Source organism: Sapajus apella, unplaced genomic scaffold (genome assembly GCF_009761245.1).
Source record: "Sapajus apella isolate SASKATOON/1434 unplaced genomic scaffold, GSC_monkey_1.0 scaffold100, whole genome shotgun sequence".
Lineage (NCBI taxonomy): Eukaryota > Metazoa > Chordata > Mammalia > Primates > Cebidae > Sapajus > Sapajus apella.
In genome coordinates this window covers 4,934,698-4,949,563 of record NW_022437040.1, presented here as the reverse complement: position 1 = coordinate 4,949,563, position 14,866 = coordinate 4,934,698, and the positions used below count along the sequence as shown (strand labels likewise).

Genomic DNA, 14,866 nt, shown 5'->3' with positions numbered 1-14,866 from the left:
TTTTTTTTTTTTTTTTTGAGACGGAGTCTTACCCTGTCACCCAGGCTAGAGTGCAGTGGCGCAATCTCAGCTTACTGCAAATTTTGCCTCCCAGGTTCAAATGATACTCCTGCCTCAGCCTCCCGAGTAGCTGGGATTACAGGCGCTCGCCACCACGCCCAGCTAATTTTTATGTTTTTAGTAGAGATGGGGTTTCACCATGTTGGCCAGGCTGGTCTGAAACTCCTGACCTCATGATCTGCCTGCCTCGGCCTCCCAAAGTGCTGGGATTACAGACATGAGCCACCGTGCCTAGCCCTACCGAAACATTTACGCCCCAAAGTGAAGTTCTCATTACTATTGGCAGGGTTGAGTCTAGGCTAAAGTACAATGTGGAAGGGAACTGGGAGTGGTGGTGAGAGACTGGCATCAAAGAGACTGCCCCCTGCGCCAGTTTCCCTAGAAGCGGAACAGGTAAGCCCGTTGTGGCCCTGAACTAGGGGCATCCACTTAAAGCTCTAGTGAACAACAATCATTAGACACTGATAGATGGATGTCGCTGAAACCTTGCACTCTGGAATGAAGCAGGGTCTGACAATAAGAGTTCTGGGTTCAACTCTCCACTGTCACCTAGTGTAACCTTCCTGGTCTCCCTGGACTTCAGGTGTCTCCTATTAAATAGGGATCTTAATAAGCAATTTCAGAGGACTCCTGAAAAATAGAAGGAAGTAGTAACTACTTTGCACACTCAGAGATACGAAGCAAATAGTAACCTTCTTAGTCAGCTGACAAATTCACACAGGTGAGATTTATTAAAAACAAATGATGAGGTCTGTAATCCCAGCACTTTGGGAGACTGAGGCAGGAGGATCACTTGAGTCCAGGAGATCAAGACCAGCCTAGGAAAGGTAGGGATACCCTGTCTCTAATTAAAAAAATAAGAGAGAACAAACAAAACCAAAAGATGAATAGACATTATTTTGGTCTAGTGGAGGGAATAACTGTTGGGTTGGTTCCTATTTCTAATGGCCAAACAGTCTTTGCTTATTTGTTTCCTGGTGGGGGTCCCGTTGGGGTCTCTGGGTGTCAGGAGGATGCTGGGTGCTGGGGCAGGGTTATGTGGGAGCCCAGAGTGAGGAGAGGATGGCTGGAAGGAAAATGGGGTAGAGCTGCCCCCGGGGCCTGCAGCAAGTGGAATCCATGAGTGTCTGTGGTGTGGAAAGTGTTGCTCACTGACCTTTCAGTTTAGCAGGATCTTGATTCAGATTAGAACCAGAAAGTGCCCTAGTGAGAAGGGACTTTAGATAGCATCTTCACCCACCCCGTTACTCGGAGGCCCCCAAAGATGAAACGACTTGTTCAGGGCTTCCCAGCAAATGCAAAGCAGAGCAGAGATCAGAACAGAGCAGGGGGCTCCCTGCCCTCCACTTGCCTCTCCAGGGCCTTGAAGGATCCTCTCCCTCCTTCAAGTAGGTGAATTTGATAAACATGTGTGAGCATTTTCATTTGGAGCAAGGCAGGGACAAGCACCACCTTCCTATGTAACTAGAGGTCTATAGTCATGCTGCTGTTTTCAGAACAAAGGGCCCAGACACCTGAATGGATGCATTTGAAGATAGGTGTCCATCACCACCTCCTTAAATGAGGTTCTTTGTGTTCATTTTAGGGGAGTGTCTATTAAAAAAAAATCACAAGAGCACTATATAGTCATGAAAATGTCCCAGCACACTTTCAGACTGCCCACAGTCTGCTTTTATTATTCTATTTTAAATATAATATCTAGTTATTTCCAGTCGTGTGATGAGCTAGGCTAGTGAGTCTGAATATTATGCAGACTTGCTTTTCTTACGATTGCATTAAGGTCACCTGACTTCCTCACCCTTTGGCTTCCTGTACTCCTGACTCAGCCTCCTGAGTCGCTTGGATTACAGGCACCCGCCACCATGCCTGGCTAATTTTGATATTTTTAGTAGAGATGGGGTTTCACCATATTGGCCAGGCTGGTCCCGAACATCTGATCTCAGCTGATCTGCCTACCTTGGCCTCCCAAAGTGCTGGGATTACAGGCGTGAGCCACCGTGCCCGGCCAATCCCCCAATTGTAAAAGACCATCTCAGTGCTAGCTACATTTGAGGATCGACATGGCAGAACCAAGTTCTTGTGGGGGACAAGCAGGGAAGTAAATGATTAAGAGGACTCTGTTTTTTGATTGTTTTTTTTTTTTTTTTAATTCCATTTTTTACACATCCACCTCTTTGTCATGAAGTCACAACATTTTATCAAAATATACACACAGCACAAATACTTTTAAAGTGTATGGTTGGAATTCTAATTAAACTCAATTGACTGCTGCAAACAGCATGCATTGGGTCATTGATCCTGACTGATGCTCCCAGAGGGGCTTATGAGTCATGAAATCACCAGTGATGGCAGGAGCAGGGGTTGAGGTTCTTTTCTCAGGAGAATTACCCACTTCAGTTCTTTTCTGGGTATCATGTGAGGATGGCATGAATGACTGCACTGATCCTGGGATCTGATGAGAGTGGACGGATGGAAAGGTTTTATTGGCAAGGGTGAAACGATATTAACTGGTGGAGCTCTAAATATCATTTCTGTCTTGACAAGATAGCCAGCGTAGGTGTTCTAGCAAAACTTCCCTCTCACTTTCCACCTGTCCTCTTGCCCATGGACTTCATGGCGAATCAGAATGAATGAATTTGTAGATCTCAAGTTACAAGCTTGTTTATTGTAAAGAATTCCCATAAAAGCCTATGCAGGGCTGTCCCCCCAGCCATTTATATGTCCACAGATAGGAACAGGATAAAATGGGTTAGTAGTTGCTTGTTTGCGGCTGAGATCCTCTACTAGACCGGGCAATGGGGCCATTTCGGTCTTGAGATGTCTGTACTCCATTTGCCCCGATTCAACGAGCATTTCCCTGATCAGCAGTGAGTGAAGAGCCATCATTTATTGCAGTATCAAGCTTTGAAACCTTTCTCAGGGCAGAGTCCCATCTTTCAAGTAAATAACTATGGTTAGTAATGACCTAACTTCAGGAGTGTCTGTGAGACACGTCAGGAGTCAAGACCCCTGGTCATTAGTGAAATAGACTTGGTTTCTGCTACAGATAAAAGTCACGTGGGGGTAGAACCGGCCTCAGCCTTTGTTGTCGAGTGTTTCTTTTCTTTTCCAAGTTGAAAAAGGAACCCAGGCAGTGTCGCTTGAACCAGTTCCCAGGGAGAAGGCAAATTCCTTCGTGTCTCTGGAGGGGCAAGATTCAGGATATCAGCCGCTCCATCCCAGGGTTAACAAAGGAAAAGTTCCTGAACATGTTCTGGTCCATGCTGTTGATCAGTGCTCTGTCGGCGAATGACAGCCGGGGCTTCTCGTTCAAGAATTCTTTGTCGAAATTGCTGCAGTCGTATGGTGATTTCTTGGTCAGAGTTTAAGGGAAGAAAGAAAGAGAAGAAATATCAGCCGTTAAGGTCATTATCTTCATTTTTGTTATCTAGGCTGTAATCTCTGTCTGGCCAAGTTGGTGTTTGCAATCCTTTAAATGGAGGCAATGCCCATCGATTATCATGCACAGCTTTCATTGAACATGGCTACGATCCTGTGTCCTCAGCTTAATAATATAAATAAATTCACAGAAGGACTACCATTGTAGAGATTCAAGTGGGATCTCATGTTTCTAATTGATGGTTTACATGAAGTAGGGTTGCCAAACTTTGAAAAAATGATCCACCCAAATTTGACCTCTGTCTGTTTAGTCTTCATGGAATAGAAGGCGGGGATAGGGGAGGGTGGTAGGGAGAGGGAGTGCGAACAGAGGGATGGGAAGAGAGAAGGAATTTCATATTCCTGTTCTTTTATCCACATTCTTGGCTATTGTCAGTCCCCTACCCTTGTGAATTTTATTAGTAAATTCCTTGGGCTGTCTTTCTTAGACAACACAGGCTGGGACAGACTCTTTTGAGACCCCTTGGTCCATTGGTTTTCATGGCAAACAAAACAACAGAGAAAGGGAAAACAAACATCTGTTTCATACATGCTATTCAGTATGGTGTTCAATCCAGTGTCCCAAGATTGAGAACGACTATTACCTATCAACAGAAAGTCCTATGAGCACAGAGAAGCAAAATGAAGAGTCAGGCCCCTCCCACCCTCCAAGGGGCCCTGGGGCTGTGAGGTCAATGGCCTCTGGCGGCTCAGACCACAGGTCAGGGAAAGTTTCCTACTGGCAGAACTGGGAATGTCCTTTAGGGCAAGCTTAGACCAAAGTTTGATTTTTATATGTAAAATATTAAGTCAATTTTAATCTGCAGTGGAAGGTGAGACATGCTTTAACAGTTCTGATAGCTAAAAAGAAGGTAAAATTTTTATTTTATCACAAATGATTAACCCATGCATTAGATGTGGTACTGTCTCAAATAGAGCGCTTGAGGCCGACCTGTTGGCCCCTTGGAAGGTCCCTGGAGCTTGGGACAGATGTTGAGAACAGCTATTCTTGCCCTGGGAATGAGGTGTACCTGCTTCTTCTGGCCGTTCGCTATCATGACTAATAGCCTGTGTGTTCTCTGGGGTGGACTCTGTTGTGAAGTCTGTGACCTGGTGCTCTTGGTCCATGTCCACCCAGGCAATCACTCTGGTACTGCCAGCAATCACAGGGAATGGTTAAGGCTGGAAAACCTACCATTTTGCTCTACTCTTTTAAGTTATTATTTTTGCTGGGTGCAGTGGCTCACACCTGTAATCCCAGCACTTTGGGAGGCCAAGGTGGGTGGATCACAAGGTCAGGAGTTCAAGAACAGCCTAGCCAATATGGTGAAACCCCGTCTCTACTAAAAATACAAAAATTAGCTGGGCATGGTGGTACATGCCTGCAGTCCCAGCTACTCGGGAGGCTGAAGCAGAAGAATCGCTTGAACTTTGGAGGCGGAGGTTGCAGCGAACCAAGATCACACCACTGTGCTCAGCCTGGGCGACAGAGTGAGACTCTGTCTCAAAAAAAAAAGTATTATTTTTAAAAATTGTGATATACATAATACAAAATTTACTTTCTTAACAATGGTTTTTTCTCTTTAAATTTTATTTTTAGAAACAGTGTCTCACTCTGCCACCAGGCTGGAGTGCACTGGTGTGATCACAGCTCACTGCATCCTGTAGGGCTCAAGTGAGCCTGCTGTCGAGGCCTACTGAGTAGTCTGAACTGCAGGCATGCACCACCAAGCCCACTTAATTTTGTAGTTTTGTAGAGGTGGGGTTTAACTGCATTGCCTGTGCTAGTCTCAAACTTTTGGGTTCAGGCAATCTTCCCACCTCAGCCTCCCGAGTAGCTGGGACTACAGGCATGCACCACAAAACCCACCTAATTTTTTGTATTTTTTTTGTAGAAATGGAGTCTCACTATGTTGCCCAGGCTGGTCTCACACTCCTGGACTCAAGCAATCCTCCCACTTCGTCCTCCTGAGTAGCTGGGACTACAGGCGTGCACTACCGTGCCTGGCCTTAACCACTTGGAAGCATGCAGTTCCATGGCAGGAGCACATTCATGTTGTTGTACAGCCATCTCCACCATTCATCTCCGGAGCTCTCTTCATCTTGACCTCACTTTATTTATTTATTTATTTTTTTTGAGGCAGGGCTTTTGCTCTCTTGCCCAGGCTGGAGTACAATGGTGTGATCTTGGCTTACTGCAACTTCTACCTCCTGGGTTCAAATGATTCTCATGCCTCCTGAGTAGCTGGGATTACAGGCACCTGCCACCATGCCCAGCTATTCTTTGTATTTTTAGTAGAGACAGGGTTTCACCACGTTGGTCAGGCTGGTCTCAAACTCCTGACCTCAGATGATCCACCCGCCTCCACCTCCAAAAGTGCTGGGATTATAGGGGTGAGCCACAATACTTGGCCCAACCTTACTTTATTTTTGCCTTCACTTTATGGGGGCCCATCTGGCAGGTGAGCCAGATCATTCTGCCTTTGCTGATGTAGCTCAATGACTTTTGCCAGTGAGGACATATATGGAAATGTACAGATCTATCTTTTCTTAAGCACTGATTTACGTAGTTTTTCCCTTAAACCAAAGAACACCTAACAGTTGTCATGAGGAAATGTAGTTACATGAGCACGTTACAGATACTTCAATAAACATCATGGAAAAAGCAGCTCCAAAATTCCTGATGTAGGAGGCAGGGGTGATGTCCAAGTTTGGGTTACCCAGACCGGACCGTTAGGTGTGTGTGTGTGTCATGTGCAAAACTTCCAGCTTGTTTCATAGTCACTCTCACAAACTCACATTCAGCCTAAGGCACGGGCTCACAGCAATGCATTCTTCATGCAGTTGCATCTTGACTACAGAGGTTAAATTTTGCAAACAAGAGTGACCTCCCCTCCCTGGCGCGCCATCCCAGCAACAGGTGGTAGGGAAGTGCATTCCTCTTGGGGAGTGGGGCTGCTGGGGAGTCGGGGCTCTGGCAGGGGTGAGCAGCTTTGCTGACCTGGACAGGCAGACCACCCTGAGTGGAGGGAGAGAGGTTGACACCAACGCCCCCTGGGTGAGTCCTTACCACTTTCGGCCGGAACGGCGGGTCAATCTCCTTCCGTTCAAGTTCCTCCCAGTTGATCTCCCGAAACAAAGGGTGCTGGCGGATGTCTCCCCTCACACCTAGCCTCTTCTCTGGTTCTCGCACAAAGAGCTGAAAGGGAGCAGAGGAGGAGCCCTGAGGTCTCCAGGGATGAGCCTTTTGCATCAGGAGCGCATGGTGCTTCCCAGTGCGTCAGCCCCTTCTTTTCTAGCCTCACTTTTCTACCCACCTTCATCAGGACTGACTAAAATCAATCTGGTCCTGAAGCTCTCCCTTGCAGGACCCTTTCTAAATTTGCTGGTGTCTGACTCACTATCTTCCGAGGCACACAGACCTGATTTGAAACTTCGTCCTGTGTTACTGATGGGACCTCAGGCAGCTGACAGGCCTGAGTCAGTTTCCTCACCTGTAAACTGAGCCAAGTGCCCTCCTCACAAGGTGGATATGAAGATTAATGAGACAGCAACACACACACATACACGTGCGCACACATGCACATACAGGCACACACATGCACCATATGTGAGCACATGCACACACATGCACATACATGAACACAGATATATGATGGCATACACAGATATGAACACACTGGCACACACATAAATGTGAGCACATGCACATACACATATACACATATACATGCACACATATACACATACACATGCACACAGGTATATATAAATGCACACACACAGACATGAACACACACGTGCACACGCTGACATACAAATGTGACACATGCAGACAGGCAGGCATATGCATGCATATACACACGTACATGCACACAGACACACACATTTGTGCACTATAACTCCTGGTCTATTAAATCCAACAGTATAGAGTGAGGGATCAATTTATTTGTCATTTGATGAATTATCCATCAATTGAGTCTGATTTCTTACAAAGCTGCATTCTTAGGATGAGTCCAACATTGTGGGGACTCAGGTATAATAGAAACTAGTCCCAGACAGTCAGCTTTGGACTCTACAAGGCATCTGGGTAAAGAGAATTACCCTCAACTCCTGCAAACCTGCTGGAGGAGTAATATTTAATTCAAGGTCCATCTAGCAATTTCTGAGCTGGCACATATGTACATTCTGCTTTGCACTGTTCCTTCTCCTGTTCTTTCCCCCTAAGAGGTCAAAATGAACACTGGCAAGACAGGAAAGGAACTTGGATATTTTTCAAACTTAAATAAAACCTGTCAAGGGCGTTAAGAAACAGGAGAGTCTAAACATTAACTTAGAAAAGTAACAGGTCCCCTGGGTGTCTGGAGTAGTTACCGGTTATTCTTACATCAGCTAGATGTTTATTTATGGAGCAATCATGAGTTATAGAGCATTTTAAGGAGCCTAAAGTTCTTTAAAACAGAAAACGTGGTGGAATGCAGTGTTTTCCAGGAGGCTTTCACAGGGGTTCGACCTCCATTTGCACCTAAATTGCAAGGGTCTCTTGTTTTTACTGCTCATAAACATAGCAGGCCTGCATGCTCTGAAATAGTGAGATTATATATATATATCTCAACCAAACAACATACTATTGTAAATTGGAGGTTTTTTTTTTCCCTTTTTTAAAAAAGTAGGAGGATCTCTTTGAAGTTCCGGGTGAAATGTTTGTGCAACCACCCAGTGTATCTGACTGGCAAATTCTTGGCACAGTCTCAACTTCCTCTCTCCCCCTTACCATAGGGGGGCCACTGAGGACTCTCTAGAGAAACTTGGGGTTCCAAAGTACCCAATTAGAAAGCCACTGCATGGTGGAAATAACATGATATCCATCCAAGAGACTGACTACCCATGTGGCCTCAGGTCAGTTTTCTGAGTCTGTTTCCTCATGTGTAAATGAAGGGCTAGACAAGGTGATCTCTAAGGCCTGGTGAGTTCTGACATCCTCAGGCCCTCAGCTGCCATTCCAGGCTCTCTGGAGTCTGATGCTGACTCACAGGTCCTTTCATCCCCATTAGAACCCCCTCCTGTACAAACGTTTCTGCTCACTGAAAACACCACCTGCCTTCCTGCCTCTGTCCCTCACTAATGATATTTCTATCTTGCATTGAGATACCCTCCCCTAGTCCACTCCCATTTCCTGCCCCCCATCTTTAAATTCTGCCTTATCTTTCAGGGCTCTTTACCCCCTTTTCCTTGTAAAACTTTCTTTAATGACCCCCACTGGCAGGGAGCCTTCTCTCCTCTGTTCAAGTCATATTCAGGACTGATCACACCATCATACATCACTCACATGATTCATGATTCTTAGGATTGATACAGCATTCACTCCTACCAATGTTCTTTGAGAGCCAGGCACTGTGCTAGATGCCTCAGTGATTTTGAAACAAATTCTAAGAGTAAGTATCATTATCCCCGTTGTCGGCTGAGGAAGCCGAGCCTCAGAGTAGCTATGCACTTTGATGACAAGTGGCCTTTTTCCCACTTGTCCTGATGGATAATCTCTCATCTGTGCACCACAGAACGTCTTCCCTCTACTGGAGAATTAGTATATTGCATCTTTTTTCCAAGGTTGTCTTCTTTCCTACTAGACTGTAAGCTCTGAAGGCTGGACGTCACTGATACGTCTGTTCCTTTCAGAAGCTAGCATGGTGCGGGGCACAACACAGATGCTCAGTAGATGCATGCTGAGTAAGTGAATAAGCTGTCTTTCCGCTTTGTTTATCTGCAGATCATGCATTTTCTAGCCTCATTTTTTTCTTGGTCACCTGTTTACAGCATAGAAAAGAAGCACCAAGTTCACAGTAAGACATATTTTTCTGTAGGCTCAGAAAATGGAGTGGATACTAAAAGCCTTGCTTCACCACTGTGCAATCCATGCATGTAACAAAATTACACTTGTGCCCCATGCATTTATACAAACTATAAAATAGTAGGAGTCATCACATGGAAAAGCAGATTGATGTTTTAGAAGCAGAGAGAGGCTGGGCATGGTGGCTCATGCCTGTAATCCCAGCATTTTGGGAGGCTGAGGTGGGCAGATCACTTGAGGTCAGGAGTTTGAGACCAGCCTGGCCAACATGGCGAAACCCCATCTCTACTAAACATACAAAAACTAGTTGGGCGTGGTGGTGGACACCTGTAATCCCAGAGACATGGGAGGCTGAGGTAGGAGAGTTGCTTAGACCTGGGAGGCAGAGGTTGCAGTGAGCTGAGATTGTACCACTGCGCTCAAGCCTGGGCAACAGAGTAAGATTCCTTCTAAAAATAATAATAAAAAGCAAAGGGAATAAGTGACCTGCTCTATGTCCCTTCTCTTGAAACAATGATACTAAATGATTGATCTCCACTTCTTAAGGACATTTGGATGAAACAAGATTAGATAGATGGTGTACGTGTCTTAGGAATAGGCCAAAACCTAGCTCATGTTCTAATGCAATGCTTCAGCAAATTAGGCCATAAGTAACTGCCCTGGGCCATGTGTGCTGCATGCTAGGTTTTCTATTCTATTCCTTCCAGTGAACATGTGGCATTTGTACTAAGAGGATCATGCCAACGGACCTTCTGAGCTTGGATGTGTACCTGCAAAATGAAAAAATACGTGAAAAATATAAAATGTGTCATGAGCAGAGCATACGGTTTCCAGCTCTGAGCTTCAGTGTTCTTTCTAGTTCTGCACAGAACCAAAAATTAGTATATTTTCTGCCCTGCAGCCACTCAACCCACTGGGGTCCTGAGGATGATGGGAGACCTCACAGGGGGCCCAGGCTGGAAGCTCCACCCCTAGAAAGCTGCACAGATGAAATACAATTCCTGAAGACTTGATTTTGTCTGTAAAAGCTGTCAGGATGGAGGTTTACATTGATGGGAAAAAATAGGATGTAGTTGGAATTTGTTTAAGTTTATTGAACAGTCTGGGCAAGAACGCAGCTTCAGGCTGTGGAGGACAGTGAGCAGCAGTGCTGACAGATTGTACCTGGAGCCTGCCTTCCCTCTTCAGTCCCTCCTCAGATACGTCTTTCTATGAAAGGAAGAGGTATTTATGTTCTGGATCATTAACTTCCCCTCATTTTCAAACAAATGGACAGGACATCCTGGATGGATAAACGAGGACATAAAGGGTGTTTCTTTGGCAACCGTCAACTGGACAGCAGTGTCCCCACTGGAATTCTAGCTGGAGCACAGCCTCTTCCAGTGTGCACTTGTTCACTGCACAACATGCATCCATGCCCTGGGGGCTGACGGTGACAGGCCTGGTTCTGCTGCTGTCACAGGTGCCATGCAGCATTGCTCTCCTTGGCTTTTCCTGAGGACCTATTTCTTCTGGTTTGATAACGTTTTGTTAAATTCCCTTGAGGAAATTTCTGAGAAATGGCATTACCTTTTATGTTTTCAGCAAATGGGGCTCAAGAATGTGGGAGCTGTTGGATCCAAGCAAATGAGGAATAGAAATAAGGCTGGAAGCCAGTTTATGGGCAGCAGATTGCATGATGGAAATTAATTTTATCAGCCTAACTGCAAGAATATGTGTGAGAGAAAGTTCATGGAATTTTTACTAACTCACATGGGAAATAAAAAGTCCAAACTCTTCTATGTAAACTTAGAACAGGGGTGTCCAATCTATTAGCTTCCCCGGGCCACACATAAAACACACTAACACTAACAATAGCTGATGAGCTAAAAAAAAAAAAATCACTAAAACATGTCATAATGTCTTAAGAAAGTTTATGATTTTGTGGTGGGCTACATTCAAAGCCATCCTGGGCTACATGCAGGGCATGGGTTGAACGAGCTTCATTTAGAGCCTCTTGAATAGGAATGGTGACTCATGCCTATAATCCCAGCACTTTGGGAGGCTAAGGTAGGCAGATTGCTTTGAGCTCTGGAATTTGAGACCAGCTTGGGCAACATGGCAAAACCACGTCTCTACAAAAAGTACAAAAATCAGCTGGGCGTTGGTGGCACGCACCTGTAGTCCCAGCTTTATGGAAGGCTGGGGCTGGAGAATCACTTGAGCCTGGGAAGCGTAGGCTGCAGTGTGCCGAGACTGTGCCACTGCACTCCAGCCTGGGTGACAGAGCGAGACTCTGTCTTTAAAAAGAAAAGAAAAAAACCTCTTTCACCCATCAGTCCTCTTTTCTTCTTTATCCCTTACTGTCTTAGTTTCTATTCAATCAAATTCATTTTCTTCTCTTGGGACAAATCTCTCTCTTGCCCCTGAAACTCTGCAGATGACTGTTATTTTGGTGTTTGCAAGGCATTTAGCCTTAGATTTAGTCATTTTATTTGAGACAGAGTCTCACCCTGTCACCAAGGCTGGAGTGCAGTGGCGGAATTGAACAGCAGTAGCTCTGACAGATTATTCACTGCAACTCCAACCTCCTGGGTTCAAATGATTCTCCTGCCTCAACCTCCCGAGTAGGTGGGGTTACAGGTGCCTGCTACCATGCCCAGCTAATTTTGTATTTTTAGTAGAGATGGGGTTTCACTATGTTGGACAGGCTGGTCTCAAACTCCTGACCTTGTGATCCACCCACCTCGGCCTCCCAAAGTGCTGGGATTACAGGCATGAGCCACTGCGCCTGGCCCTAGTTTTGTTTTAAAACTTTATTTTGAAGTAATTATAGATTCACAGGATGTTGATAAGATAGTACAGAGATGTCCCATGTGCCCTTCACCCTATGTCTCTCAATGATTCCATCTCACATAATGACAGCATAAGGTAAGGAGCTGGTCTGGTACCATGTGTATATACTACTTACGCGTTTATCACATGTGCAGATATGGGCAACTTCCACGCCAAGCAAGATCTGAACCACAAAGATCTGCCTGTGCTGCACCCTGAGAGTCATGCCCATCCTCCTGTCCCCAGCACCCTAACCCCAGGCAACCACTAATCTGACTTGCATTTCTATGGTGTTGTCATTTCAATGAAGTGATATTAATGGGCTCAGAGAGCATGAGCTTTTGAGATTTACCTTCTGCATTCAACATGAATGCCTTGCATTGTTTTATAAGGATCAACAGTTCCTTTTCATTGCTGAGTAGGATTCCAGGTCATGGCTTTTCACCTTTTCTCCTCCCAATCCTTTTCTCCCACCCAATCTTTCTCTCCTTGGAACCATCACTTCCAACTTCTCTCCATGGAGTTACTCCTGGTTACCTCTGCCCCTCCTTCACCCTCCATCCTGGCCCGAAGCATTGCAGATCCTCAAGGTGGGCTGGGTTTGGGAAACACAGGGCGGAAGGCTGGCATTTTTGAGGCATGATGGGTGTTGGGGGATTGTGACTCTCCCTCCAGGGCCTCCACCTTGGGACTCATTTGGAGATAGCCCCCGAGTCTGGAGGTGCTCTCATGCCTCGGGTTGTATAGACCAAGCTTTGTGTTCGTTTTTATTCCCAGTGGGTTTTGCTGGCCTAGGCTTCACAGTGCAGCCTCATGCTGTGGACTGAATGGCACCCCCTCAAAATGTTGATGCCCCAGTCCACAATGTGACTGTAGGTAGGGCCTTTATGCAGATAATTAGGGTTAAATGTGGTCATGGGGTAAGGTCCTGATCCAACAGGCGCAGAGGTCGCATATGAAAGGGAGACCAGAATTTCCTTCTCTCTGCTGTGAAGACACAACTAGAAGGTGGCTGTCTACCAGTCAGGAGGAGAGTCCTCATCAGGAACTGGCCCTGCTGGACCTTAATCTTGGACTTGCAGCCTCCAAAACTGTGAGAAAGAAATGTCTGTTGTTTAACTCACTTGGTCTGTGGTAGGTTGTTAGGGAGCCCAAGCTGACACATTTCACAGTTGATTATTACAATTGCTACATTTATTGCTACAAATGTAGCTATTGTAACAATGTGTGAGCTGCCTTTACATAAAATAAGAAACTTTATATCCAGATCCCACTGACTTATTTTTACTGTTGTCATCCTTTTTTCTTTTTAAATTGGTTAATTTTGAAATTAGCTTTCATTTCATCTGTGTTTGGTCATTAAAAGTACCTCTAATTGGTTGTTGAGGGAATTTTCTAAGCTATTGCTTGTTTGGATCACAGTCAGAAAGTGAAAGCTGGATGGAACTGGCTCGAATTTTTAAACACCTTGTTTCTTTACCATTGACTGGGGATCCTGTGAGGGCTTTGTCAGCACTTCTCAGATTCAAGGTCTTGATTTTCCAAGGAGTGCTCTGGAGTTGCCTCCAAGTTTCTAATGCCCAAGACAAGTTGTCACTTTTATTAGAGAGGTGGAAGTGTATTCCCTTTACATTTAATTCTAACTACTTCTTCAAGAGCAAAAAAGTAGATGAGCGAAAAAAGATGAGCCTGCTAATATTTTTCTAGTTTTAAATTTAAAACCCCCAGATAGCTTCCCACGTTGAAGGATCTTATCCTATTCCCATTTTCAATATAGCAAGCATAAGGCTAAAAATTATCTCCCTAAATGATGAGTAGTTTGTAACCAGCTGACATATGAGATGCCAGAAATCAAAACAATCTTTCTTCCAAAGCACCTGCATTCTTGGTCCACTTCTTTCAGATTTGCTAGACTCTTTTTTTATTGGTGGTGGTGGGGGGGGTAGGGAAACAGAGTCTTGCTCTGTCATCCATGCCGGAGTGCAGTGGTGTGATCATGGCTCATTGCAACCTCTACCTTGTGGGCTCAAGCGATCCTCCAACCTCAGCTGCCTGAGTAGCTGAGACTGTAGACGTTAGCCACCACAGCTGGCTAATTTTATATTTTTTGTAGAGATGGGGTCTCACCATGTTGCCCAGGCTGGTCTTGAATTTCAGGTTGCTCAAGCAATCCTCCCACCTTGGCCTTTCAAAGTGCTAGGGTTATAGGTGTGACCTGAGGTAGGTGCATCACCTGAGGTCAGGAGTTCGAGACCAGCCTGGCCAACATGGTGAAACCCTGTCTCTACCAAAAAAACAAAAATTTAGTTGGGTGTGATGGTGCACCTGTAATCCCAGCTACTTTGGAGACCAAGGCAGGAGAATCACTTTAACCTGGGAAGCGGAGGTTGCAGTGAGCTCAGATTGTGCCGCTGCACTGCAGCTGGGGTGACACAGTGAGATTCTGTCTCAAAACAAAAAAATGTGATGAATAATACCTTGGACTGGATGGTTTTAATTTTTCCACTGAGACAGTGTTTCAGACAATAGGTTGTCTTTTATCTAAGAGCAGGCTGAAAAGTCACACATCCTGCACACATTTTCAACCAGAGGTAGGGGAGGATGAACTGAATTGAATATTACTAATAACAAACTAGGGGAAACAAGAGATTGAGTTAAAAAAAACCCACCTCTATATAACATAAATTCCCTTTTTTTCTTATTGTTTTGGAGACAAGGTTCTCACTA

General features: G+C 45.2%; 1 protein-coding gene across 6 annotated transcripts in view; it reads right to left on the bottom strand.

Moving 5' to 3' along the window:
- Nucleotides 1-2,208: 2,208 nt before the first annotated feature.
- The window catches only part of PRKCQ (protein kinase C theta), a 146,345-nt gene continuing 133,687 nt past the window's right edge, over nt 2,209-14,866 (bottom strand). For all 6 annotated transcript variants that reach the window (XM_032258165.1, XM_032258161.1, XM_032258166.1 and 3 more), the window contains exons 17-18: nt 6,548-6,676; nt 2,209-3,412 (exon numbers count right to left, since the gene is read on the bottom strand). In XM_032258165.1, coding sequence (XP_032114056.1) covers nt 3,257-3,412; nt 6,548-6,676 — 285 coding nt within the window. In that variant the 3' untranslated portion in view covers nt 2,209-3,256. The remainder of the gene's footprint in view (nt 3,413-6,547; nt 6,677-14,866) is intronic.